The sequence below is a fragment of the Rhipicephalus microplus genome, unplaced genomic scaffold (genome assembly GCF_043290135.1).
Source record: "Rhipicephalus microplus isolate Deutch F79 unplaced genomic scaffold, USDA_Rmic scaffold_15, whole genome shotgun sequence".
NCBI lineage: Eukaryota > Metazoa > Arthropoda > Arachnida > Ixodida > Ixodidae > Rhipicephalus > Rhipicephalus microplus.
In genome coordinates this window covers 9894273-9921874 of record NW_027464588.1, presented here as the reverse complement: position 1 = coordinate 9921874, position 27602 = coordinate 9894273, and the positions used below count along the sequence as shown (strand labels likewise).

Here is a 27602-nt window from a genome sequence, read left to right as displayed (position 1 = left end):
CCTATTAAACGAAAACATCTGTCGAAATTACATTACAGGAGTAATTACAGGAGTAAAATCACTGAAACATGTTCTCCTAAACTTACTTTATTACGTCTATCACCTGATACGTGTAGAAGCTGCAGGCATTTATTGTTTGAGAGTCAATTTTTTCAACTACGGCAGTTTTTTCTCTATATTATAGTTTACGTTATGCAAATTTTCTACAATCTTCACATTTAGTTTACGTTATGCAATTTCCTACATTCTTTAAAAATTTCCTAAATTTGTTTGCATATCATGTACTTCATCACAGTGTGCTTTTTTCTTCTTTTTTAACAATGCAGGGTCTTCTCACTATTGCAATGGCGTACATAAAGTATTCGGGCCTCTGCACGGTCCTGGCATTCTCCTGCTTCGCACTTAGCGCCGCAATGACAGCCGGGCAACTTCTTTGCGTCAAAGCTTGGGCAGCACTCAAAATACGTAAAAGTGACTCGAGCTATTCCAGCCAAGACATAATAATGTGGCTTGCGTTGACCTGTACTGGAGATGGTAAGTGCAGGCAAGATTCATATCTCGCAACCAGTGTGTTCTGTGATTGAGCGGACGCCATGTTCCGCGCAATACGCTGAACAAAGTAGACGACAGACCGCTATCCGAAGAAAAGATCCTCACATCCTGGCTTTACGCTTTGCAAGCCAACAAAGCGACGTGGGCATTGATACTGCTTTGTTCTGTCCCACCTGTTTTTCTGTGAAGAAGCTGAAGTCCATATCTCCTCGGCTACCCCTTATCAGTAGGTTCGCAGCAAAACATATTGATATTGCTTTATTATTCTCTACGGGTAATTTGATTGCTTGTAAGCGTTTGATGGCGCACATTTGCCCGGGCAACTTTCTTGCTATTCGCTGCTTCATTCCTTCCTATAGGTGTAGGGTAGCAAACCAAATGTGCTTCTAGTTGACCTCCTTGCCTGTCGATCTTGCTCCTACTTCATATCTAAAGGTCTACTAATGTCAATTCAGCATGAATGTCCGCAGTACGCCGCTGACGAGGTGCGTGGTACAATCAACTCACCCATGCGTTTTGCCAATTCAGATGTAATGACTGAGGCAGAAGTTCACGGCATTACATGTTACATTTCGTATACACGGTTCGATTTCGCGAAACGTACTATTATAATTACGGATACTATCCAATGAAATATTATAAGTAAGTGGTTCTTTATCAATTTATTTTAAGCACACAATTTAAGATCAACATTCTAGTTATTGCGTTTCAAGTTGTTGCATCTTTTCCTATGATTCAATGCGTCATAACGTCTCTTTATGCTACGCAGTACTCTTCCGACTGGTCGCAGGAATTTCGCTCGCTCGTGGCACTCGACACCTCTCAATCAGCCTTCACGACAAGATGATACGGCACGTCGCCAACAGCCCGCTGTCGTTTTTCGACGCCACCCCGCGAGGTAGAATAATGAACCGTTTTTCGGTGGACCTGGAAATGAACGACAGCCGGGCAATCGTCGCAATGAAACAGTTTTACCAGACGCTACTTGCAGTGGTAGCGCGGCTTGCCGTCATTGGAACGCAGGCGCTCACAGTTTGCATTTTGGCCTGCGGTGTTGAGATTGTACTCATCTTCATTATGGTAGGTTCACTTTACTTCATTCGCAAGTTATCGCGACATATACATGCTGAGTATCGAGTCCTTCGTAATTTGTCTTCCCCTATTTCTGTAGTCAATCTCTTGTGCTTCAGTAGTTGATGAAATCGCGCTCCGCCTGAGTCAGGAGGAAATTCTTGATTAAGTTGCTACGCGATTCGACAGCGAACAAGCTCTACGAACGGAGTAAATATAATATGGCGCAAAATATTTTTAAACAAAGGCAGAAAACAGTAGAAAGCAAGTATAAAATGAAGTAATGTATGAAGATTATATCAGCATTTTTAGGCATAAAAACAAAATCAAAATGCCACAGTGCCCTTTCAAATAAGGCTGCCTTTTCTGTGGGCCATATGTATGAGCTTTCGAAAGAACACAGCCACAAACGACTATGTTTCATTCTATTTTGATTCTCTAAAGGATCCCGTGGGGTTATTAGATAAATTGTGGGCTTGTAGTTATCGTGACGCAATATAACAATTCAAGTGAATGGGCGCGTTAGGCAAGTACATTTGATGACTGGTGTCGGAGGCAGTACACCGACAAGAGCATTACAATGAGTAGCTGCTCCGACAAAAAGGGGAGCGGAAAATGTACTTCATCATCCCAACTTCAGCGAGTGTCTTGTACACAGCCTGTGCAATCAGATATGTTAGATGAACTGATACGGTAAGTAATGAGATTATGTGCAAAGCCTTAAACATTGTGCAAGAAAATCAGTCACAGTGTACACATGAAAAAGCCAAGACAACGAGTTACACTTGGCTTCGAGGGATTAACTTGTGACGTGTGAATCCTAATCATCAATATGTGTAGTGGTAATCTTAATACCCTCGGAAATATTTTTGTTAGCCCCGTTTCCCGCCGATTTTAGATAGGAGATAAGAGTTTTTTTATAGATGACAGCAGGCAAGCACTTATACACATCACGCAGCGTTACGAGCTTCTCGCATCTATCAACTCAATGTTTCGGTTGCTGATAGCGTGATGTTAACATCTAATGTATGCGTTCTGAGGCATATTATTTGGTATAATGATATTACCACCCGTTCGAGTTTTTGCATGTTATGACGGCTTGGTAAATAAATTGTAAAAAAATAAAGTCTATACTGACTAGCTTTGCATTTGCTACTGTTAGTGCCGAGGTTAGCACTTCCTGCTGTTTGCCAATATTATACTATTCAAAAACGCACTTTATGATGTTCTGGAAGTCTTGTGTGGCCAGATATATGACTACTCGTTAGGCAAGCTGCGCAGCCATCAGCAACAATGTGTACATTTGAAGCTACCTTGCAACCACAGGTTTGTTTCAAAGCCTACCCTTATAATATTAGCGTAAACAAGTGGTAGCCATTGTACAAGGAGTCACTTTCAGCAATTTTACCACAATATAAAGGTATTTCCATTTGCACGATTGCAGCGCTACGTCATCAGGGCGACAACAATCAGCAGGCAGTACGAGAGCACAAGGTTATCGATGGTGCTGCAGCAGCTAACGGAGACACTCGACTCTGTTGGAATGATTCGATGCTATCGAGTCATGGAAAAGTTTTGTGCCCGGTACAGGAGACTCATGAATGACTACTTCGAAGCCTTCAACACCTTCACTCTTTCCTACTCCTTGACCCGACTCATTGTGACCGTCTTCGGTGTGCTTGTCATTCTTCTCACTATAGTCATTGTGGTGGTGCCAAGCCGAGGCAACGAGGAAGCTGCAGCTCCGGTTGGTCTGTCTTTTCTTTCGGCCTTGATGGTACGTTCTGCAAATACTTCTTGTGAGAGAGACAGCAGCCTTGTCTGTCAGTATTAAGGATAATTTCGTAGACAGCTCTATGCTGAGCTAAGTGGCGTTTTAGTATTTGGATAGCAGATACTTAGCGCTCAAATGAGTACTCTAAAATTATGCGAAAGCTGGCTGTAGCTTCGTCGGGCTTAATTGCTCGCCGAGCTACTTGAACAATGCTTACAATTTGCAAAATCAGCCGTTCGTGTTGACGTTTGTGCGGAATTTCGCATCCGCTACAAAACTGCGATAGTCACTACTACACCTTGGTAATGTAAAAATGCAAGCCATGGACCCCATGGATGCACCAAACAACAAAGGTTGAAAAGGTTTTCCTATACAAATGTCGTAGACGTTTGAACGTCACGCGGACTGTCATACAAACGTCTTTCGAAACAACAGATATAAGATGAACAGTTTCATAGTTCCCTATTCCATGCACGCTGCCGTTTAAATTGCGTAAAGTTATAATACGCCCATAACAATTAAGTGAACATGAGGCTGTTGCTATTCATGGTTTATGTTTGGTCTTTGTGATACAGCGTCTACATTCGTTTAGAGTATTTGCATTATACTGACCCTCAAGCTCATACAGTCCCGTTGTCACCAGGGGTTAGGATTGACTCCATGGCTCCCGAAGACAAGCAGCTAAATTGTTTCTGAATGCGCAACACGCAACACTGATTACACTGCCAAAACAATATTACGGTGCATCATTCGCACATGCTGCGTACAAAGGGTAAAACAACATTGCAATGGGCCACAAAGTATTGCACTCGGCATGTTGTTGCGTCATTTTTAATTCAATGTCCATAATTCCTAAAAAAATGTCAAGCGTAGGTTCAGTTAGATGGCGTAAGCACTTCTAACAATTTTTCGGTGGTACGTATTCCAACAACGAGCGTAAGCCCACTTTGCTCAGCTCTAGAGAATATGTACAACCTTTCTCACGCTAATAAACCATCTTCAAAGTCCCAAATTATTTTCAACGAAGCACAACGCTCGGGTTTCATTAGCTCAAAAGACGTCGTATCAAAAATATAGAATGAGCGTTTCATGTATTCTCTGCGGCATTGCCAATAAAGAGATATACAGCGCCTTGCCGGACAATCTTGCATCATGCATAATCAGATTTGAGAGGTGCGCGTGTTGCTTAATCCGCAAGCTATTGACAGTACGGGGTAGGCCGTCTGGAGAAAAGCACAAGCCGCTGACCGCATGGCGAAGCCCACAGTCGACCTCTTCTTTAAGTCAAGTCAATATCCTTGACGATGTGGCGCACATCCACGCTGGGAGATTGGCCAAGGACAAGATAGTTATCATGAATTACTTTCTTAATAACAGGTTAAGATTAATCTATTTACGAGGAAAAAAAGATGGAACAGGACGAATTTGATAGTATAATAGTAAATAATCTGTACTGTAAAGAAATAAAGCAGCGCATTTGATTTAAAGTCAATTCGGAAAAGTAATATTTACGGAAGAATGATTTCAACACTTCAAACTCTTTGAACTTTTCACGATCTTTCGCAATGCGTCAACAATCTTCCCGTTGCTTTGGCCCCAAAAGAAAGCACATTTTTCGCATTTAAATTGGTTCCGAGAAGGTGGCAAACGTCACCTAAAGTGTTTTTGCGTAAGGCAGAGAATCTATTACAATAAATGAGGTAGTGTTCTTTACTCGAACACGGATATCGCCATGATGATGTCTGCCGCTTCTTGTCGTCAACACAACTTTCTACAGGCCGAAGGTACTTAATACTTTTCAGTAAAATAGGACGTAGGGTATGTCATAAAATACGTCACTTCAAGCCAAGTTGCGATAGATTGTACGACAGTGGCCATTTATATATTTCCCGCACTTACACTATACGACTTATGTAGACTGTTTTTTTTTCTTCCATGGTGAGACAACGCATTTCGATAAGGAATGAGGAGGCGTTAGTGTTACGTCCAAGTGAAATTTTTTATACCTAGAACAGACACTTCATTAACAACAGTGATTGAGGATAAAAATTGTAACATTAACTGGAGAACTGCATTATGAATAGAAACGCAGCACCGGGAAACTAAAACGCAATGGAAGGAATACAAGTGATTTCCTTGTAACTTTGTTTAGTTACACGAGTTTTACTTTAATGAATTCTAATGAGGCAATGTTTTATCAGAAATGTTTTCTGATTATCATGTATAGCTTTATCACCACGCAACACTCTTCGCAACTGCTCGATAGCTTTCTGAATAGATTATTCTTTACCTTGCGTGGTGGAAAAAAAAATTGAAGTGTATATAGGCTATACCAGTTCGAGCAGTGCATTAGTTCTCAGAGTTGCCAGTGCCACCTATAACGAAGGAGTTGGGGCTTTTGTTTTCTAGAAGTCACTTGTAGAACTTTCCAGTTTCTTGCTGCGTTTTTTAACATGAGCGTTTTTCTATGGTGGGGTCCACCATAGAATCGGGTGACGTATTTCCGTCACGAATCTGACTTTCAAAATACACATGATCAAAAGTCAAAGAAAAAAGTGCCGTCAACAAAAGTCAAACATGTAACGTCTTGGTCCGCGACAACAGATGCCTGCGCCATGGTCACTTGCTCAGTAAGCTTTACAAACAAGGCTTTTATATCTACCATTACGTTGTCTCAGTACTCTTAATAAAATGCAGTATTGCGTGAAGACCGTGACGTCCACGAAGAGTTCCTTCAAAGCGTCGTTTCTACGCGTCCGTCTCATTCAGGACGTATGGAATGAGGAAAGTGCAATTTTGTCGAAGCATTACCACACCGCCAGATGCAGAGAATACTTCCAGCGTAAACCTCACTTATAACGTGCATCTCTACCAAAAAATTGGCAGATCCCATGCACAATGGGAATAGATGATATGCAAATCACTATTGATGAAAGTTGATAGGTCACTCTAAATTCAGCACAACCTTACGACGTGCATGTAAAATACTGGCTGCCCTGGCGTAACACACACAAAAAAAGAAAACATTATTCTCTAACACTGAGTTCTCATGTGCGAAATGCCGTTATGAACGCTACGTAATGCATTCGCATTTCCTCAAGAATCCCTTCGGGGAGGGGGAGACATTTTTTTAAGCTTATGTGCATTTTTATACCAAATGTACTTATTGCAGGTATCCTAGCGCTCATCAATGAGCCTAAATCAATTACCGTTACCATGATTGTCAATTACTTTGATCACTTAGTCTTGCCCAGGGTTCGCGTGTCAAGGGTCAACGAAGCGCCTCCCCATGCCCCATCAAATCAACCTATGGGGCCGATTTACTGATCCCCCTTTTCACTTGACGGGTAAGGGCGCACCCTGACCACCCTGTACGCACGCCTACGTATGCCTCTTGCGTCCAAACATACAATGAGGGAATCTTCAAGTAACGTTAATAATGATTGGTTGTCTTCTACCAAATTGAGGCTATACTGGAGACAGTTCTTAAAACAGCTATGTGCTCTCGGGCATAGTTGCGTATACTTTATCTGCAAAAAACAACTAGGTGATTGCTTAAACTCTCTCTCACACGTAGTTTAGTAACATTTTTGCGAGTTAAAAGAATTTCCAAAAGTGAGAAATTGCCATCTGAATCTTTCGACTTCTTTTGTGATGAGCATTACCTTGTTTGCTCGGTGGCATTTGGTAACTCTGTTAGTGTCTCTGGCGAACATCGCTGTATTATATTATGTATAGCACGTGTGTAATCACGGTGTTCTTTTTTTTAACTTGCAATTTTTGTTTGTTAAAGGTACCATTCGCAATGACTGGTGTATCCTTGGTCATATTTTGGGGCGTCTTATCATTTGTGGCACTAGAACGAGCACTGGAATACACAGAACTACCAGTCGAAGAGGTATGACGAGTCAACCATGATGAATATCATAAATGCCAAAATAGTAGCCGTCTCAGCATTACTGCGTTTATGAACTTTGCCAAGGGACATCTGATTACAGCTCTTTCATAGTAGAGTACGCAATACACGTGGACTATTTGTTATATACACGCTTCTTCGATTGAATAGGTCACCTCGAACGCATAGCAGTTTATAATTGCTAGCAAGGAAGTTCTGTAACCTTTTAGGGGCGAAGCTTCTCAAGGCGTGGGTCGGTCTTCACCTGTTTGTGTGCATGTATGTAGTAACCACCTCACAACATATCCGCGGAATGGATGATGATGAGTGGGGTCAAGCTATGGAGGGTTATATTGGCAAACCTTGATTCATCCACTGGCTGCGTTCGTCCGTTGTCTTTAGGTTTGACGTGCAAACGCACGGACGGACGCACGGATGAAAACGAGAACGAACAGACAGACGGAAGCGCGGACTGACTTACCGATGCCTTGACCCACTCATCATCATTCCATCGGTGAATATGCCGTGATTTTTTGTGCTTTAGCAAAATAGACTGCAAAACAATTCATTTAAAAATCAAAAAGACAACTTTTTCACGATCATGAAGACGTTATCATCGGTCTCTAATGTCGACAGCAGCTCTTTGTTATCTGTCAAAACTCTTGAGTTTTTTCTCATGAAAAAAATTTTATCAGGAAATGTATTTATTTCGGGATAAATTTTTGTTATCGGCTGCAACAGGACGAAGTTCAGCTATTACCCAAACACATGCGATCCACGTGGTTAGATTGATAGCGCATCTATATACAATGAAGTGCTCTACGCGTACATAGTAAACTACGGATCTAAAGTGGACGTAAGGTTTTCTTAAGCTGATCGGCCATAGATGATTGAGCAGAGTAAACAAATACGCAATAGTGTTTGTGCTAAGCATTAGTGCACATGCCACAACTTGGTGCAATCTACACGGACCATGCAAGAATGAACTTGAAACTTCGAGCTGAATTTATGCGAGAAATCGTAAATCTATTTCTACAAGCGATTGCTGTGAACGCTGTCTCTGATCACTACGAGGTGAGTGCCAGAAGCTGTGCGCATTAGAAATATAAACTTGTTGAAAGTAACAACTTGTACGTTTTATCCTGATGTTTTGGAGAATTGCTTATGTGGGGTTTTAGGCGGTAAAGAAAGTATGTCACAGCTTTTTTTGGTGCTCACAAGTGTTTACGAGCCCCTTCGTTTTGATGCCGATGAATACGACGGTGCAGCACAGGTTTTGCTGCTACGCCCTCCCTCACTTTATTTCCCTCTCTGTTACTGCATACCTTTGGACTTTCCTGTGTCTATCCTCATTGTGGATACGCATAGTATTTTAATGGTTAAGATCTTGAGTTTCGTCTATTTCATTCCTTCTTCAAACTAGGTAAAGGCAGCGCTCATGAGTTTAGCACCTCATGCGTTTGTCCCTGCGTTGCTCTCTTTCCAAGAAGTACTCAATACATTAAGTGTTAAATGAAGTGCGGAAAATATCTGTTCTGCTGCAGTTGATTTTATATAGCATGCAGCTCACGAGTTCGTCCAACACAGCACTTGCTTTTGTAGCTATTTCAATGTAAAACATTTGGCAACTTGGTCTTAATGTTGCACCCACCCACCGCCAAAATGTAAAGAAAAAGACAAGGATGAACGCTTATGGAGCAACGTGGCACAGACAAGGGGCACATGTAGAATGTGAAATTAAAACACGTTTCGTGGAATAACATACGCATGCGCGAACACGTGCCGTGAAGCACGTGCTCGAAACACCTTTATGAGAATCAGAAATAACATCAAGAAAGGCTACGCATACCTTAGGTGATTGCCTCTGAATGAAGTTACGTTAGTTTTCCTCATTCAAAAGCGAATTGTAGGAATATGTAATTGCTTCGTAGCAGGTTTTTTAAGACTTGGTTTGGTGTTCTGTTTTGTTATTACTTATGCAAGATTTTAAAAAGAACTGAAGCGAGTGAAAAGTTTATTGGCTAACGCTGGAAGCAAACAGTCTTATGAGAAGATTCGCCATGCGCAATAGCTGTAAATACGTTCTCTTCACTCTAAGTCGCAAGAGTTTTGTTTTTGGGGAAAACAGAACGGCAGTCGTCTGCCCCTCTCAAACAGGCTTTAGCCCTCGAAAGTTGCAGCTTCTATCTATCTCTTCGAAACAGGAGACAATTTTTCTATGAAAGATGTCCATTCTCAAGCATGACCATGGCGAATTAACATAATTTATTTTTTAAGCCCACTCACTGTCTTTCACCCTGTCCAGCCCAGGCAATGAAACCTTTAACATGTTCGGTTACGCATTCCGATAGAATGTTTGATATTGCACACACATTTCTATTTTTCTCACCCAGGACACATCATGTGGCCTAAGCACTTCTTGTGAACTTAAAATCCTGAATCCTCGCCTTTTTCTGGAACCATACGACGACCTCTGGCCCAGCCGGGGTGTCGTGAAATTTCAGCATTTGATTGCATCCTATCGACCTGGCATTCAAGAAGACGCTCTCAAAGACATCTGCTTCGAGGCGTACACAGGAGAGAAGGTAAAGATTTTCGACTCTATAGTTGAAAGAATGTAAGAAAAATTGGGAAGTCTACTACACTACGACCAGTTTGCTATGCTAAGTGTTGAGAAAGGGGAATAAGAGACAACAAGAGAGAGAAAAGGAAAAAGAGAGGCACAATCTACATTGTTACACAGGCAGTCGCTCATTGACCTTGTCATCAAGAATTGTAGAAGGGCTCGGTAAGCTTTCTGGACTGATGTACTTGAAAACCATGCACCTAAGATCTTCTCCTCAGAAGGAATTTAATCATCCGGTAGTAGGATATGAAGTACTCTAAATCATTAACCCTTTTTTTAAATACACTGGAGAGTCCAGTGATCTTGTTGAAAGTTGGGGCAGTGGCTTAGACGTGGTCAAGAGTTTTAACAATAGGATAAGTCAGCTGTACCAATGCGGTAACTGAACGAATTAGTAAAAGCTACGCCGACCCACAGCCGACAGAGCATCGTAGCAATACAGTGAACTGCTGTTTCAACGATGTACCTGTATCTACTTTTCTAAGCACCGTGCGAAACTGTACACGCTGATTCTTAATAAAAATGATTATGACGGCACAAACTTTCTCCATAGGAATACTGAGAAATATTTAGATCACAGGTTTGCTTACTCATATTCAACAGGGAATAATGTCATGATAGAATGGTTGGTACTTTGAAATTTACCGTTCAAGGCAGACTGTTTCACAGACGAGTTTTAAGGTCCCCATATCGGTGTGTTATCCTTGCCATTTTTTTATTATGAACAACAAAAATAGCACTGCTACAGTGGACGTATACGGATGGCAATGGTTCTGCTGGTGAACTCGACGTTTTTTAATCTGGTCAAATCAATTCGCGCGGAACAAAGGCAAAGAAAACATTCGTTCCGCAGCCCAAGATGGTGGCGCCCACGTGTCTTACGCAAAATAGTCTACAGCCCAAAGGACGACGAAGTTAGTTAGTGATAGAACGCGTCTGTCACTACTAACTGTTTTTCGTTATATTTTCCACAATTCCTGGGACGCTCTCTGCGTCCCGCCTTGTGGCGATGGCAGCGGCGACTTTTACAGGCCCACGTGGTCAAATGTCGGCGCCCTCAAGCTCTTCTGTGGCTCAAGCCTCATGGTCCATCACCAGCAACGGCTCAAGAGATGCTCCTGCTCTCGTGCCCATGGACGAAGAACCAACTGCTGGCCCGTCTGGCTACAGCTGAACATTTGTAAGCTCCGCAAGGAAACGAAGCTCTTGGTGCAGCTCCAGTTAAGACATGGACATCTACTCAGTCGACGGCGACGACTCATCAGATGGCAGCTTCGTGTCTGTGATGAGCCGCAAGGCCAAAAAAGTACAAGCGGTCGTACCGATGACTGGGACCTGCACTGCAGGTGTCATTTACGACATTGACTTGACAATCTCAAACACGGATCTACCCATTCTGATAAAACCGGCGTATGAAGGAGTGGTCATTAAGCAAATAAGCCGCCTCGGGAACAGTCGCTGCGTTAAGATAGTCTTTAAGGGCGACTCAATCCCTACGCACGTTAAGGTGGGACATTTCCGGCATGTGGTACGGCATTTTGTCCTAAAGCCGCTTCAGTGCCACAAGTGTTTCAAGATCAGCCATGTCAAGGGCGTCTGTGCGAACTCTACCGTATGCCCCCGGTGCGCGGAGGCGCACACGGTAGACACCTGTTGTGCAACAACTTATAGGTGTGGCAATTGTCGAGGTACGCTTAAAGCCACGTCTAAGGAATGCCCAAGGCTCAAGAAAGAAATGGGTATCCTGAAAGAAATGGTCAGGGATAACTCCACTAATAGAAAAGCTTTACAGAAAATCCGGCGTCGACGTCGCCACCGACGGAAGCGTTCCAGTCATGGTGATATTCATGCACCACTTTGGTCTACACCACAATCAACATCCAGTAGAAAGCCAGAGAGTACAAGAATACCTCCACCGGCGAAGCCTCTCTCCCCTGAAAACTGGCCGGTGCTTGTGAACGCATGGCCTTCCGAGGAGCCTTCCCGCTCTCTGCTCCCAGTGAAAGCCAATGCTGCTGATTACGAGGCTCGAACAGCAGATTGTCAAACTATTCCTATGCTGCGATCCATTGTGAGTGTCATCAGAAGTCTTCTGACAAGCATCAATACGCCAACTGCTAGGAGCGGCCTACAGGTGCTGGACGCGTTGAGTCCGGTCCTTGCAAGCATCCAATAAAGCCATGGCCGACAATCACTAGTTGTTCCGACAGGAGGTCAGATAAGCGTTGATTTTTCAGTGGAACGCAAGAGGTATGAGATCTCGCATATCTGATTTTCGCCAGTTCGTTCATCTGTACCGATTTCCTATCATGATTATATGTGAACCAAAATTATCGCACCCAATCAGATTATCCGGCTACGAGTCATTTTTCCCCTCAAGTGACATTGAAAGTAGCAAGGTTGTTGTATTTATTCGCCGGGAGCTTACTTACGTCGTCCAGCCAGTGCAACCTCACGACGGCAATCAGTATGTGTGCTTGTCTGTTAAAAAAGGAAAGGTGACATTCACACTTCTAGGTGTGTATATATCCCCATCAAGTCAATTCGACGCCAACAAACTAGACGGAATATAAAGGGCACATCCGGGTCCGTGGATTATCACTGGGGATTTCAATGCGCATCATCTCATCTGGGGAAGCTCAAGGCTAAATTCAACAGGACGACGTCTAGCATCATTGATTTCCAGCCATGGTCTCGTCCTTCTGAATGACGCCAGTCCTACGTTTTTGCGAGGCACTACATATAGCAGCTGCCTTGATTTGTTCTTTGTTTCACGCCGATTTGCTACACAGGTAAAGTGGTTTTTGGACATTAAAACACACGGAATTGACCACATCCCCACTTACCTGAAGATTAAAGGTATTTCGAACACGTACTCATCTACCACTACACAAAGAATAGATTGGAGTGTGTTCAAAACTCAACTTCAGGATGCTTCGGAAGAAGGTCTGTCCAATGGTCTTCAGCTAGCTATTAAGGAAACTGCACATGCGGCTATGCGCACAACAATATGCTTTTCGAAGTACTCTGAATTTGACCTCGAGCTGGAGCGACTTCGTGCGATCCGCCGTCGTGCCAAAAGACGATACCGACGCACCAATTCCGCAGACGATCTACGAACAGCCCGGCGCATCCAAAAGAAGATACAACGGCGCCTCGACAAATTAGACACCCAACAATGGAGGAAATTTTGTGCGTCGCTAGATCCTCATAAACCACTGTCTCAGATATGGAGAATTGTGCGAAGCCTACGTTCTGTTCCAGAGCAGCGTTTTCCCTTCAAAGCCCTTGCACTTTTCCCTCACCAGCACGAAATTGAGGTAGCAGAAGATTTCTGCGCTATGACTGTGGGCCAGACAGCGTACACAAGCCTACATAGAGTGAATCATATTCCCCACTCACGCGACCCGCGCATGGATCTACCGTTTACATCACAGGAGCTTAATGCGGCGCTCGTCTTATGTAATAAGTCGTCGTCAACTGGCCCGGATGATATCTCATACAGGATGGTGTGCAACCTTGGTAAACGGGCAGGAGAAGCACTCCTTAACATCTTCAACGATTCCTGGCAAGCTGGCGTCGTTCCGCAAGATTGGAAGATTAGCCGCTTGGTACCGATTCTTAAGCCTGGCAAATCTCCCCTGGACATTGCCTCTTACCGACCGATCGCACTTTCAAGTTGCGTAGGAAAGGTAATAGAGAGAATGACCTTGGCCAGGCTTGAATGGTACCTGGAATACTATGAGATTTATCCGAACGCCATGGCTGGTTTTCGCCGTCACCAATGTTCGATCGACAATGTTATAGATCTCGTCACATATGTCCAGCAACAAAAGGCCTGTAAACGAATATCTGCTGCCATATTCCTTGACGTAAAAGGAGCATACGACAACGTTCTACATGACGCCATCCTCGAAGCCATTGAGTCAGTGGGCCTAGGCGGGCAACTGTATTGTTGGACACGCAGTTATTTACAAGGGCGGACCTTAATTGTGAACACTGCAGATGGTCCAACCTCCCAACACCCAACGCATCGTGGAGTTCCGCAAGGTGGCGTCTTGAGTCCAACCCTCTTCAACCTCGTTCTCATTGGTCCTATAGAACGACTACCAAGTGTGGTCAAGTTATCCATGTACGCTGACGACATCTGCGCCTGGGCATCTGGCGTGACAAGACCTCAGGTACGCGCAAGACTTCAGAAAGCTGTGACGTTGGTATCAGTGTACCTCAAGGACCATGGTCTGAAAATCTCGCCAGAAAAATGCGCATTGGTTGCTTTTAGTCGAAAGCCAATGAGACCATACGCTATATCAATCGATGGCCAAGTCATACCATATGTCGGGACGCACAGATTTCTAGGCGTATTCGTTGATAGAGACCTCTGCTGGGGCCCACATGTGGCCCACTTAAAGAAGAGGCTGACAGAAATTGCAAACTTATTCAAGTATCTCGGAGGAAAAACTTGGGGGACTTCAGTACATGCAATGATGCAATTCTACAAGACGCTTTTTCTTGGCTATTTGCGCTACAGTTTGCCTGTGTTGACCAACACCTGTAGAACCAACATTCGGACTCTCAAAAGCATCCAGGCTATAGCTCTGCAAGTTTGTCTGGGGCTACCGCGATGTTCATCGACAGCTGAGACAATCGAGATCGCTAATGGCTACCCGCTCAAGACGCATATCATGATGGAAATGCTCAGAGCACACGTGAGGCATCTTACTCGTGCCCCTGCCCATCATCTAGCTTCACTGCCAGATGCCCGACCTCGTGCCTCATTTGGCCAGACAGTCTTGTCATATCGCACACGCTTTCCTACGGGATATACAACTCCATCGAGGATTTCAACTCCCCCATGGAGTATGACCTATGCACATGTTGAACTCACGGTTCCAGGCATAGGGTCAAAAGCCCGGCTCTCGTCTGCAGCGCTAAAGCAGCTTTCTCTTCTCTTGTTATGTGAGAAGTACAGTGAGCATACTCATCTATATACTGACGCTTCAACTAAAGTGAATGGGTCTGCAGGGTCAGTGATCTTTCCTGCAACAGCAACAACGGTGAAGTTTCGTTTATCCCACCAGACATCATCGAAAGCTGCGGAACTTGCTGCTCTACGTAGCGCAATTCAAGTCATTAAACACCAAGAAGCTAAGAAATGGAGCATGCCCACGGACTCTAAGGCAGCACTACAGTGTTTGATATTCGCCTTACGCCGGGGACCACATGAACAACTAGTGCTGGAAATTAGAGAGCTGCTTCACCACCTCTTCGACGAAGTGTCTTCCAAGTCTTCAGTGTCTTCCAAGTCACTGCGGCATATTGGGCAACGAACATGCCGATGCAGCTGCTCGATCAGCACACGAAGGTGGTGAAGAAGAATCTATACCACTTTCAAGGACTGATGCTGCAATGACCATTCGAAAAATCGCTATACAGAATTAAAATCCCTGTGGAACGCCGAGTGCTTACGGCACACGCGACTGCATAGATTGGACACGTCTTGTCGACTCCGGCCTCCATCTAGACTCTCTCGACTCGAGACAACGGTGCTTTGCCGACTATTGCTTGGTGTCGCCTTCACCAAAGTTTTCGCCTTCCGAATCGGCATGGAAGACAGTGCTGCTTGCGGTCATTGCGGCAGCGATGAAACTATAGAGCACGTTCTCTGTCACTGCCCTCGTTACAGCATGCAAAGACGGCAACTAGCTGCTGCGTTAGCTCGCCTTGACGACAGACCTTTGTCTGAACAATCAGTGCTGGAAAGACGACATGATTTGTGTGCTCACAGAAAATCAGTGAAGGCCTTACTGAACTTTTTGCGTGGCAGCGGCCTATTGTATAAACTGTAGCACCCCAGCTCACCCCCCCCCCCTTTTTTTGCGCGCGTCTATTTCCCTCTACGCTTTCTTTCCAATCTTTCTTCCCCATTCCCCCTTCCCCTAGTACAGGGTAGCAAACCGGATGCTCCATTTTCTGGTTAACCTCCCTGCCTTTCCCTCATTTTATTCCCTCTCTAGTCTACAGCCTCATTGCTGAAGCAAACGTTAGGCAGAAGTAACGAATATCTTTTCAAAAAGCAAGATCAGTGACGTAAAGCATGTATGTGTTTTTTTTGTTTGGGTTGGTTTGTTTGGTACGTTTTTTGAAACTCCCGCATAAGGGTGACGTTTTTCAACAATAGCAAAAAAAGAAACGCATCCTTCGCAACATGGCGTGATCCTAAATTCTACGCATTAAATTGTACCAATCTGCGATAAAGAACAAATTCACGCGAACTGAATATCAAAGTAACAATGACTACGTGCTTTACGTCACTGTAACCAACAAACGGCATCAAGAGGGTGTTAGCAATGTATTTGCGTCCTTTATGTGGCTTGAGGCCAGCGTGGTAAAGTATCAATTACTAAAATACTGCACGAATTACTTTTAGTAATAAAAAAAGCCACTACATTGCAGTTATAGTTACAATAAGCACTACCTCAATTCTGTCAATGCCTCGAAATATCTTGGCATTACCTTTACTGAAAATCTAAAGCCCAACCTTCACACTGAAACAATTTGCGCTAGGACCTTTAGGTAATTTAGATACTTAAAACAAAATCACAAGCCCTCAACCAAAGACTAAAAGAACCGCTTACATTGTCCTCGTCATACCTTTAATCAAGTACGCCCAAGTGGCATGGTCCCCCTACATTGCACTTAACATAATTAAGTTTGAGGTCATACAAAAGAAAGCAATATGGTTCAATTTTCGCCGATGTAATCGCAAAGCTTGTCTTTAATCTCACGCATGCGCTTTATGGTAAGAGCCACTGGCTCGTCCACACCGTGTCACTTTGCTGCATAAGTGTTACACTGCTATAGGTTTATTCAGGCTCCGATTTGTTTCAGTCATTTCACTAGGTGTGCCACGCGCCGATTGCACCCACTCAGTATTGTTCCTTTTCAGCCATTTGTGGATTGTTTTAGGCGATCTTTTTTTTTCAAGCATTCTTGGCATATGGAACAGCCGATATGGTTCCTTACGTGAAAAAAGCACCCAGAAAAGTTCGTGGCCGAATGGCCAAACAACCTTGTGTGATACTCTTAATCGTATGATTGCTGCTTAATTTACTAACTCATGTGCGCACTTCTGCTACATCTCATCATCTAGGCAAGCAGTATTTGTTAATACATATTAATCAAACAATAACTAAATAAACGAATATTAAGCCGTTTGAAACCAAAATAGAAATGTTTAGAAATTTACAATACATGTTTTTTTTGTTATCGATCAAAATACAAGAAAGTGCCAGCTGCCAAAACTCACCATCACCAGAGACGTGTCTGAAGTTTTCACTGCGAGCCACGCCGACAAAATTTAGAATAATGCAGAAGGTGAAGGCATGTTCCGGTCAATACAGTTCCTATTAGCATTTTTCATAAAGAAGACATTCCTATTTCGAACGACTTAGGTTGTTGTGCACTGCCTTCACGAGAGGAAACTACGATATGATTAGGGAGCACGGGATAGCGGCGCAGGTTTGATAAAATTTTGGCAACCTCGGTTTCCTTGATTGATTGATATGTGGAGTTTAACGTCCCAAAACCACCATGTGATGATGAGAGACGCCGTAGTGGAGTGCTCCGGAAAGTTCGACCACTTGGGGTTCTTTAACGTGCACCCAAATCTGAGCAACGGGCCTACAACATTTCCGCCTCCATCAGAAATGCAGCCGCCGCAGCCGGGAATCGAACCCGCGACCTGCGGGTCAGCAGCCGAGTACCTTAGCCACTAGACCACCGCGGCGGGGCTGCGCCCAAATCAGAGCACATGGGCCTTCATTGTATTCGCCTCCATAGAAAATGCAGCCGCCGCAACCGGGATTTGCTCCCGCGACCTGCGGGTGAGCAGCTGAGTACCTTAGTCACTAGACAACAAGGGCGAGGCGAGGGCAAAGGATATTGTTTGATTTTATTTTGTTGTGATGGCGCCTTTATTTTGCTGTGTGAAGTCTCGTGCCAGTGAACAGTGGACAATAGGGGCAAGTTGCACCGATTCCCGTCCAATCCGGCACTCAGACATGCTTGCGTCTACTTCGTGCGCTGTAGGGGGTGAGGCATAGACTGAACGCTAATTAAGTGTAGTTAGGTCATTTCACTGCATTTCACTGCGGACGCGTACACTCACTACATGCAGTTGCTGACCTACCTCTGATTTTAAACGAAAAATCTTCGCCTCAAATGTGATGCCCTCCCAGTGTTGTGCCCCCGGCCGAAACAGTCGCCACACGTGCTGCGCGCAGGAGACGAAGCAGCCGATCCAACAAGCGATGCGTGGACATGGATACGTCGCGAAACCTGAGCGTGCACATGTCACCTGCTGGTGCTGCTCATACCAAGTCGTGACGTCAGAGTACCGTAAAAACTAGCTTTTAAAAGCACGTTGTAAATAATTTTTCAGGGCTCACTCATGCTCACCGGTACATTTTCTACACTCTCGGGTGCTTGGCCATAAATTAGGCGCTGAAAAACGATAAGTGAAAAATTTCGTGTCAGTACCCCTCAAAGTAAAATTAGACGTAAGATCTGGGTGCGTACACATAGGCTCTACAATCTAATTCATCAATTCAGACTAAACGAGCAAGCTCGCTACACTGGTGGCCGAAAACAGCTTACTAGTACCACCAAGACATTTACTGCCTCGATGTCCTCTTCACCGGGATAATATGTAGAGTATACCCGCGGTTATTTATGAGGCTTGCCTTTAACAACATGCTGAAGAATGAAAGCACGCAATGATAATTCAGTAGTGTCGCCTCTGAGAAGAAAAATATATCAGTGCCATTTAACTAAATTAAGGCGATTGTACTGTTGCTTGCTTGGCATTGCGACACATGAAAGCCCCCTTCAATATGAGCTTTTGACTCGTACTGAAGCAATAATGTTTTAAAATGTATTCACAATTCAACCATATTTCTTGCAAGTATAAGTGTGGCAGTTCTAATAGTTAGCTATAAAGCATGGTATCAAACTACTGACCTGCATTCGCGTCACGTAGCTGGTATTCGGAACAAATGCACATGTCTCTCAATTCCAGGTAGCTGTCGTGGGAAGAACAGGGGCTGGAAAGTCGACGCTTGTGCTAGCACTCTTGCGAATAATTCAGCGGACGTTCGGATCTATTACTATTGACGGTATTGATATCGACAATGTGCCGCTGAAGAGGCTTCGCTCGGCCGTAGCAGTAATACCGCAGGTGAGCCGACAGAGTGACGCATATGCTTTTTTTTTGGGGGGGGGAGACACTTTGCAACATGTATGCTAGTGATGTGACTGATTAGACTTATATGAAAACAAATCGTTACCACTCATTTGAAAAATCGACACTACACACTTATTGTTCGATGTGGTCTTCCGACTTTTCTCTCCGATGCACTGAAAGACTGGCTACTCAGACTACCCAAAAAGACACCGATTTAAGAAACGAAATCCCGAACACTGATCTCAGTAATCAGCCATTATTATTATCGAAGCATCAAATCGTTCAGTATAGAGAGTTTGATTAGTTTGACTAACACTTGACATGATAATCGTGTCGGAAAGCTTTAATGAACTAAACACTCTTGAACATCTACCTTCGCAACTTCCCGCTGTGATGAGGCACTGTTACGCCGCCTTTTTTTGGGTGTTACATTTACCGGTTCGCACTCGTTTCGCCTCGGTATGGTGGACATCTCCGCATGCGACTCATGTGGAGTTGAAAATACCATCGAGCGTGTCCTGTGTAGCTGCTCTCGCTTTGACGCATAGCGATGATCGCTCCGGATAGTTTTTGTAGCGTTAGCTACACTGACTTCGCTGAGTCAACTTCGCGTGGCACTGGTCTGCGCATGCGCATTGATACTCCGCCGCCGCCGCGCGCGGCTCGCCGCTGGTGTGCGCGCAATTCGATGCGCTGCGCAGAGTGGTGTCACGCACCGGATCCGGCACTTCCCTCGCACTCGGTCGCGGCCGCGCGTGACCCGCCGCCGCCGGTGTGCGCTTTCCAAAGGAGTACCGTCATAGCCTTGGTAGACATATGGACGCCGACACGCGCGCCTTCCCTGTGCAGTCGCCATCTGACACTGCCCTGGAGCCGCTTGATAGCGCCTCTGACTGGCGTTTGTCACTGTGGTATAGCAATGGAGAAGGAGAGTGCAAATGCTGCTCAATGGTGCAGTAGAGCGGAGAAGCTTAACTCATCAAATCCGGAAGTAATTGCCCGGCAAAATAAGCATACATGTGCCACCTAATACGTATACCGTGTGTGTGTCTTTGGAACAGCTTTAAGCATGATATCTGGAAAGCTAAGAATAATCAGCTGAACCTTTGCTAACGCTACGTATATCCTGGCATAGCTGAGCTAAGCCACTACCATTTTAAACAACTCGACTCCCGACCATTTCCAGTACAAGATAGGACCTTGGACGTCTGCTATGACAGTGCTTTCATAACTTTAGTAACTTTCGCAACTAAAGTGCTGAAGTACCTGAACTCAACAACTCTGTAGACTGTATGCACTCCCTCAAGCATACTCGTGATCATGTGTAGTTTTCTTCTCTCTCTTCTACCTCTTTCCCCCTTTAGCGCTTTCTCCGAGTGCTGGGTAGCAAACCAGACGCAAGTCTGGTTAACATCATTGCCTTTTCTTGCATCTCTCTTTTCTTTGATTGTGTCACTGTCCCGACTTTTAACTAGATCACCGAACTCTTTTAGTGTGCCTTGAAGAGACTGTATAATTGTCTCTTCACTTGGGAAAGAATCATGGGTGAAGGGTTTACACTACATAAGCGCACAAAGCCACACGAGCCCTTCAACAATCGTGGAAGGCAATGTCATTGAGCTACTACTGCCTGTGATAGCCTGCTCTGTGTGGATGGTGTACAATGTATACACGTCCATCTGCTTTTCTCTTTTTCTCTCTTTTACTCTCTTATTCTATGCAGGGCAGCAAACAAGGCGTAATCTAGTTAACTTCTCTACCTTTATTATGTTCTTTCTCTTTTTTTTGAATATTGATAGTAAGACAAAATCAACTGGTGGTGCCACTAACAGCGAAATTATGGGACACAGGAGGGGGCGAGTGAAAATGGCGTTTTGTGGGCATTTAATAACAGTCCCTATAAAGAGCCTTCAGCCATGAGCGTTGGGTAGGTGACGAGAGCACAAAAGCTTACTGGAACTACCGTTTGAGCAAGTAGCCAATTATAATTCTCAAGAGAGCAGATATACCCTCCAGAACAGCGTTTGACATCGCTTTCTTACAGTACAGTGCAATTCATTTTTACTGATAATCTAAGTTGGGAGTCCCAGTACATGCCACGAAAATGCACGATGTCCGCGTTATTTCTTACACAACTTTCGAGGGCACACTGCCAGCTGCACTTACAGTCGACGTTTCTGATCTTTGTAGCCGCGCGTTGGTGCTAATAATTGTGTCGTTCCCTGCTGATAGAAAGTGATTTCGCACTAAGGCAAACAACGAGGGATGTCACAGAAATTATTGTGATCACGAAATGGTTTGCAACTATAAGCCACGCAATCCTTATCACCAACAAAACAATATTACAGTGCTACCTATTCTTGTAACATGGTGTACAAAGTGTTCCAGTCGCGCAGCCATTGCTCCCCAAAAGTGCGCACTGAAGAAATAAAATCGCGAGCTTGAGGACGAAACATGACCGGAAGACAACCGTTCCGCCACTGGGATAAAAACGGACACACCACACTGGTACACCGTGTCACTGGAAGGCCATTGACCCACGCCGTGCCACTTTTAGATACTCTCTGCTTTGCCAGCATCAGTACCGACAGAACCAATGTCGATTGCGATGTATCGATGAGTTGCGACGTGTCAGTGAAGTCAAAACTGACAAAACTTCGGAGTCGGTTCTGATTTAGGTGAGGATGCAACCCAGCAGTTAAAAGGTGGTCCACTGGCTCGGCTTTGCGTTTGTCGTTTTCTTTTTTGCGTTTGCGAGCCCATTGAAAGATGGGTAGATTCATGCCTTCCGGTTAACACAGTCGGAGATCAAGACATTGACATTGCTCATCATCATACACTTCTCGCCAAGTGCCTTATTAAGTGTAGGACGTATACATCTTGACATGCGTCGTTGTCAAACTTTTCATTAAAGGTGACAGGGCAAACGATTTGGTTTTCTGTTACGCAGGATCCATCGCTCTTCTGCGGCACCCTGCGTGAGAATCTGGATCCGCAACGTAGCAAGTCTGACACGGAGCTCTGGTGTGCCTTGCGTAAGGTCGGGCTTGAAAAATTCACGAAAAGCAATCAGGGTGGTCTCTCCCTTTTAATATCTGAAAAAGGTGAAAACCTAAGGTGAGTGTGACGGGTAGGACGCTTCGCAGATTTCATACAATACTGGTAGTCGCGTATTTACTTGATGTCTGCAACACCTTCAACGCTAAGTTAAGGCGTTACTCATGTTAACTCATGACTCTGATCATCATTAACGCATAGGTGACCACAATAAATCAAAGTCAGAGCTGCATTTGCGTTTTTGCTGCAAAGCAGTATAGGGATAGGCAAAAAAAATCACAGCACATCCACGGAGTGAATGATGATGAGTAGGGCAAAGCGTCCGTCAGCCCGTCCGTGCTTCCGTTCATCCATTCGTTCTTGATTCCGTCCGCCCGCGTGACCATCTGTGCGTGCATCCATGCGTCCGTCTGTATGTCCGTGCTTCGGTCCGTGAGTCCGTCCATCTATGTGTCTGTCTGTTCTTGCGTCCAACCATTCATACGTCCGCGCGTCTATCCATCCGTCTATCCGTCTGCCAGTTTGTATGTCCATCCGTCCGTGCGTCCATCTAGTGAACAATTTAAGTAGCGCCGTCTCCAATCTCGCATCCCCTGTGGCACATACCTGTTTTAGCGCGCGTGCCACCAGTGGCTACGTAATACATACATACATACATACATACATACATACATACATACATACATACATACATACATACATACATACATACATACATACATATAATGAATGGACAGACCCACGCCTTAAGGACCTTCGCCCCTAAAAACAATTGCCGCCTTATGTGTGCGTAGTCTCCAAGCACGTAAGCGGCTGAGAAGTATTGCAAGCCCCACTACAGTTTCTAGTCCACTATATGTGAAGGAGGGATACACGGGCGGCCAACAGCAGTTAAGGTTTATGACAGGCTCAACGGCTAACTTAGGGCTATTTATTGAATCTACGGTCTTAAGTCGACAATAAACGGAGGTATAAATGCTTCATCTCCACAGGCCAACCGTCCGTACAATATGCGGATGTGAAATTCATGATATTCATTTTTCCCGTCAACAAAGTTCTCCCTGTCTTGTGTACACAAGGTCAAATTCGTATTCGTGCTCGTCATTCAAACAGTTATTGAACCAGGTCTTGGCATTCCCCGTTTTTTCAAGTAACTTTTGAGCCACGTGGGCTAACAGTAATTTCTTGCTGGCAAGTGTCAGGTATATCAAAACACGCTTGTCACGAAATATTCATGCGCGAGTAATGGGCTTAAAGACTCTCAAGCGCGCATTCACTTCAACACACAAAAATAAGAAAGTCCTTCTTGCATTCACTTCACATAACTCTAAGGCAAAAGCTATTTTTTATTCTTAGTCCTTCTGGAGATATAGCGTAGGTGCCATTGGAACGCTTACTCCACCTTACGTGATTTTTTGCATGGCATCAAAGATTGGAGGCACTTGACCTTGTTTCGCATTGTCTCCGTAGTCCTAGCACCTTTTACCGTCACCTTATGACGTAATCTTGTGAAGTTTGTCGTGTTACATCATGTCGATATCATAAGAACTTAGTCATATTATGGCGGTGACGTTAGACTGACGTGATACCGCCAGATGTCGCGTAATAATTTTTTGCATCACTCGTCCCAACACTACAATGCATTGACGCTGAAGGTTATATTTAGCTATTGATGCCACATTTAGGGCTCTCACCTTGACATTTTATACGGCGTTTGACATGTCTCTCGATGCCCCTCGCATTCGCTCAGGCGTTCCATGTTTGAAGCGATTAGATACCCATAAGCCAGGGACCACTGCGTTTTGACCATTAATTAGTACCTCAAATAAAATACAACACGCAGAGTCCACACAGCTTACTTTAAAAAGAGGGCACCAAACCAAGGCTCATTCTTTATTTTACGACCCATGTAGTTGTGCGATCGGCTCAACAGTGATGCGAACAGACGTAGACGTTATAACTCATCGTATGTGCCATCACAGAAGCTCGATTTTCTTGCCACTTGTTTGAATGCCTGTTGTGATAATTTTTTATAGTCATTCTGATGGTATTATGCATCCTTTATTATTTATTTTTTAAATTTTATCTCCTTCAGTGCTGGCCAGAGGCAACTCGTGTCCTTCGCGCGTGCCCTGCTTCGAGGTACAAGGATTTTGGTGCTCGACGAAGCCACTTCACAGATGGACCAAGACACAGACCACCGGGTGCAAACGACTCTTCGTGAATGCTTCTCGCACTGCACACTGATCACCGTAGCACACCGCATCGACACCATCCTTGATTATGACAGGTGATTAGGAGTGCACCATTTTCCGAACTCCATTCAGAACGTATTCCAAATAACTCGGAAACGTAGCTCTAAATATCATTGTCCTGGTGACACCAGGGCAGTATTCTGGAGCATCTTCACCGCAGTGTTGTTGTTTCAGTTCAGAGAAAAATTACCGCAGTAAAAAAAGAGAAATATAAGCCAGTCTTAGCTCTATACATCATTGGTTCTTAAATCGCTTTGGTTTACATGAGTATCAAAGTATTTTTTTCTATAAATGTCTTCACATGATATACCGCTCCCACTTCACTATTCGTGGCTTCAACTGAGCTCTCGCCACCTAGTGGCCACGCCTCGATAAGGTGCTAACAAGGTAAACATTGAAAAGAGATGTGTGGCCACGAAGCGCGCGTTGAGAGTCGGCCGCATAGTTTCTTAATTTTCGCCATGCCACACGCGCGAGCCCGCAAAAAAGAAAAGCGATGTCTAAACACCATTGCAGAGTGCCGCAATGCGTGGCGTTGTGGTGGAAAGAAGAAAACGTGTCATTCTATCATTTCTCGAAGGATGCAGATGACGAGTGACTGAGAACGGCACTCATATAGAACCCGAAAAACTAACACATTGAAAATAAGGTGACGGACACTACGATGGTTTTTCTAATGAATTTGTTCGTGACGACTTCATTCCCCTCGGTGAGTACGCCATCATAGAGCGTGAGCGTATGTGCATTCTTATCAGTATTCAGGCTTTTACAAGCGCGGAGTATACTTCCGCTTATATAAGCAAGAGCTTTATAAAATTTATTGCGTGACGTGTGCGAATGTATTTTTATTATGCTTTTTCTCTGCGCAAGTGGTCATGCTGTCCATGCCCAAACTAGGTCGATGTAATATCCTTCTCTCCACTCATATTTATTTTTATTCTCGTGTGTGCACGCACTCGAACGAATGCGTGAAGGTCGCGCGTGCCTGAGTGTATGTTCGTGCGTATATGTAGTATCACGTCGGTGCATTCGTATCGTGCGTAGTTTGCCTGCATATATCTGCTTAGAATATAAACAACTGCATACATGAACACGTGAGTGTTCCTAAGCACACGGCCTTATTCATTAGAAAACTAAAGACATGGACCGGCACACGAAAATGAAGAAGCACTCATATTACAGTCGAAACTATGATTTGCCTCATCTCGAGATACACTGGCCCGATCATAGCTCCGTTTTACAACCAAGTGAACAGCGTGCGTATTCAGCTTTTGACGGCAGAATGGAACTAAACGTGATACATGCAATCAGCAGCACGAATCGCAGCGTAGTTACTTCAAGAACTGTCAAGTCAGTGTAACAACGAAGCGCAAATATTCGAGCACCTTTCGGAGAGGCCCCCTACACAGGAGCAGTTTCCTTCTTCGACCTCTGACTTCCTAAACGGGTTCTTCAGCATGAGGTAATTATATAGTGATTCGCCGAAGAGACTCGATGTTTGCACGCGCAACGCAAATATTTCCGCTGCTTCACCAATCAAATTATATATGCTGTTGAAGCAACGCGAACCAACGCCACAATCACGAATCTCCAGCACAGCCCCAAGCGAAATTGCCACGTTGACCCTGCTAAGCGCAATCGTTTTCCAATTTTCAACCATCGTTGCCAGCACATGGACCATTTTACGGAGTAGCGAATACAGAAACATTGAAAGTCGAACAGGGCAATTTCATAACGACTCCAGGCAATGGCAGCTGCATATGACTGTCATATCTGCAAAGTTATGCATGTTTGTTCTATAGTATAACTGAGATAACATGGTATGCAGCTCTCAGCGTGACACTATTGTGACCGTGCTGCTGCCTGCTCTCGTGTATAGAAGCGTCTTCACAGAGAGCCTGTTTCAACCATTCAAAAGTTGTAGAATTAGCTGCGCTATCTAGTTAACAAAAATGCCCAAAAATTCATGTAATCATTTCTATCTCTAGAAAAAGACGAAGTTAAGAGCTAGATGAATAGCCCGATTATGCCACACGGGGGCACACGGGCGTTTACAAGATATCCTTCGGAATACTGCACACAGCTCAAAAAAGTGAAGCAAGGCGGGCTTGGTTGATACTCGTCGGCAAAAAAATTCACAGAAATGGTACGCGTGCGAACAATGCACCGTGTACGCCTTGTATATTATACTAAGTATTTAATCGCATAGAACTTGGGCTGTCTTCATCCACTGGAGAAAACGCTTCAGAGCATTATTGCTAATAAAAAATGCTGGTGTTTATCACGCCACAACCACTACAGAATACAAAATAGCAAAAATGTCCCACCACAGTAGTCTGGTGGCTAAAGTACTCAGCTGCTGACCCGCGGGTCGCGGGATGCAATCCCGGTGGCGGCCGCATTCTCTATGGAGGCGAAAATTCTTTATGGAGGCCCGCGTGCTCAGATTTGGGTGCATGTTAAAGAACCCCAGGTGGTCAACATTTCTGGTGCCCCCTCCCCCTACGGCGTCTCTCATAATCGTACGGTGGTTTTGAGACATTAAACCCCACATATAAACGAAATTAAAAGAACAAAAACTCTGGCCAAGGTAAAATGTACAATAAATTAAAAAGCACGTTTCGGCTCCCAACACGGGAGCCTTGTTCACAGTTGCAGTTAACCACTACATAATTATGATACACGCTGGTATTGCGGAGTGAATACTGATGAATAAATAGATTGGACTTGCTCTGGTTATAGTTGATGGTCAGCAAAATATAATTAATCCGATTTCTTATTGAATTTCCTCTTGAGAACGTAGACGGCATGCCCAGGAATGAAGCCCGTACTCTCGACCTTCAGCACGACACCTTGCAGTGGGTGGGTGCTTCGCTTCAAAAGAAGTGCTGAAAAATGAACATCTGGGATCAGCTTTCTTGCGCTTAACGTACTGGTAGCAGAAAAATAACAATTCCACAATCTATTCGCAGAGTCGTCGTTATGGAAGATGGCCGAGTTCTGGAGTACGGGCCCGTTTATGACCTCATGGCTGATCAACGCTCCACGTTTCACAGCATGGCTTTCAGCGCTGGAATACAGCTAGAATGAGCCGTTTATATCTCGCTACAGGACACAGATACTGCCAA

General features: G+C 44.4%; 1 protein-coding gene across 1 annotated transcript; it reads left to right on the top strand.

Annotated features, from left to right (window-relative positions):
• The first annotated feature begins 332 nt into the window (after nucleotides 1-332).
• Nucleotides 333-27602, top strand: LOC142784597 (ATP-binding cassette sub-family C member 3-like). Its single transcript, XM_075883019.1, has 9 exons — nucleotides 333-534; nucleotides 1322-1632; nucleotides 3068-3400; nucleotides 7191-7295; nucleotides 9686-9877; nucleotides 18998-19156; nucleotides 22113-22279; nucleotides 24315-24509; nucleotides 27447-27602. The coding sequence occupies exons 1-9, from the start codon at nucleotides 345-347 to the stop codon at nucleotides 27562-27564; spliced, it is 1770 nt and encodes a 589-aa protein (XP_075739134.1). The 5' UTR covers nucleotides 333-344; the 3' UTR covers nucleotides 27565-27602.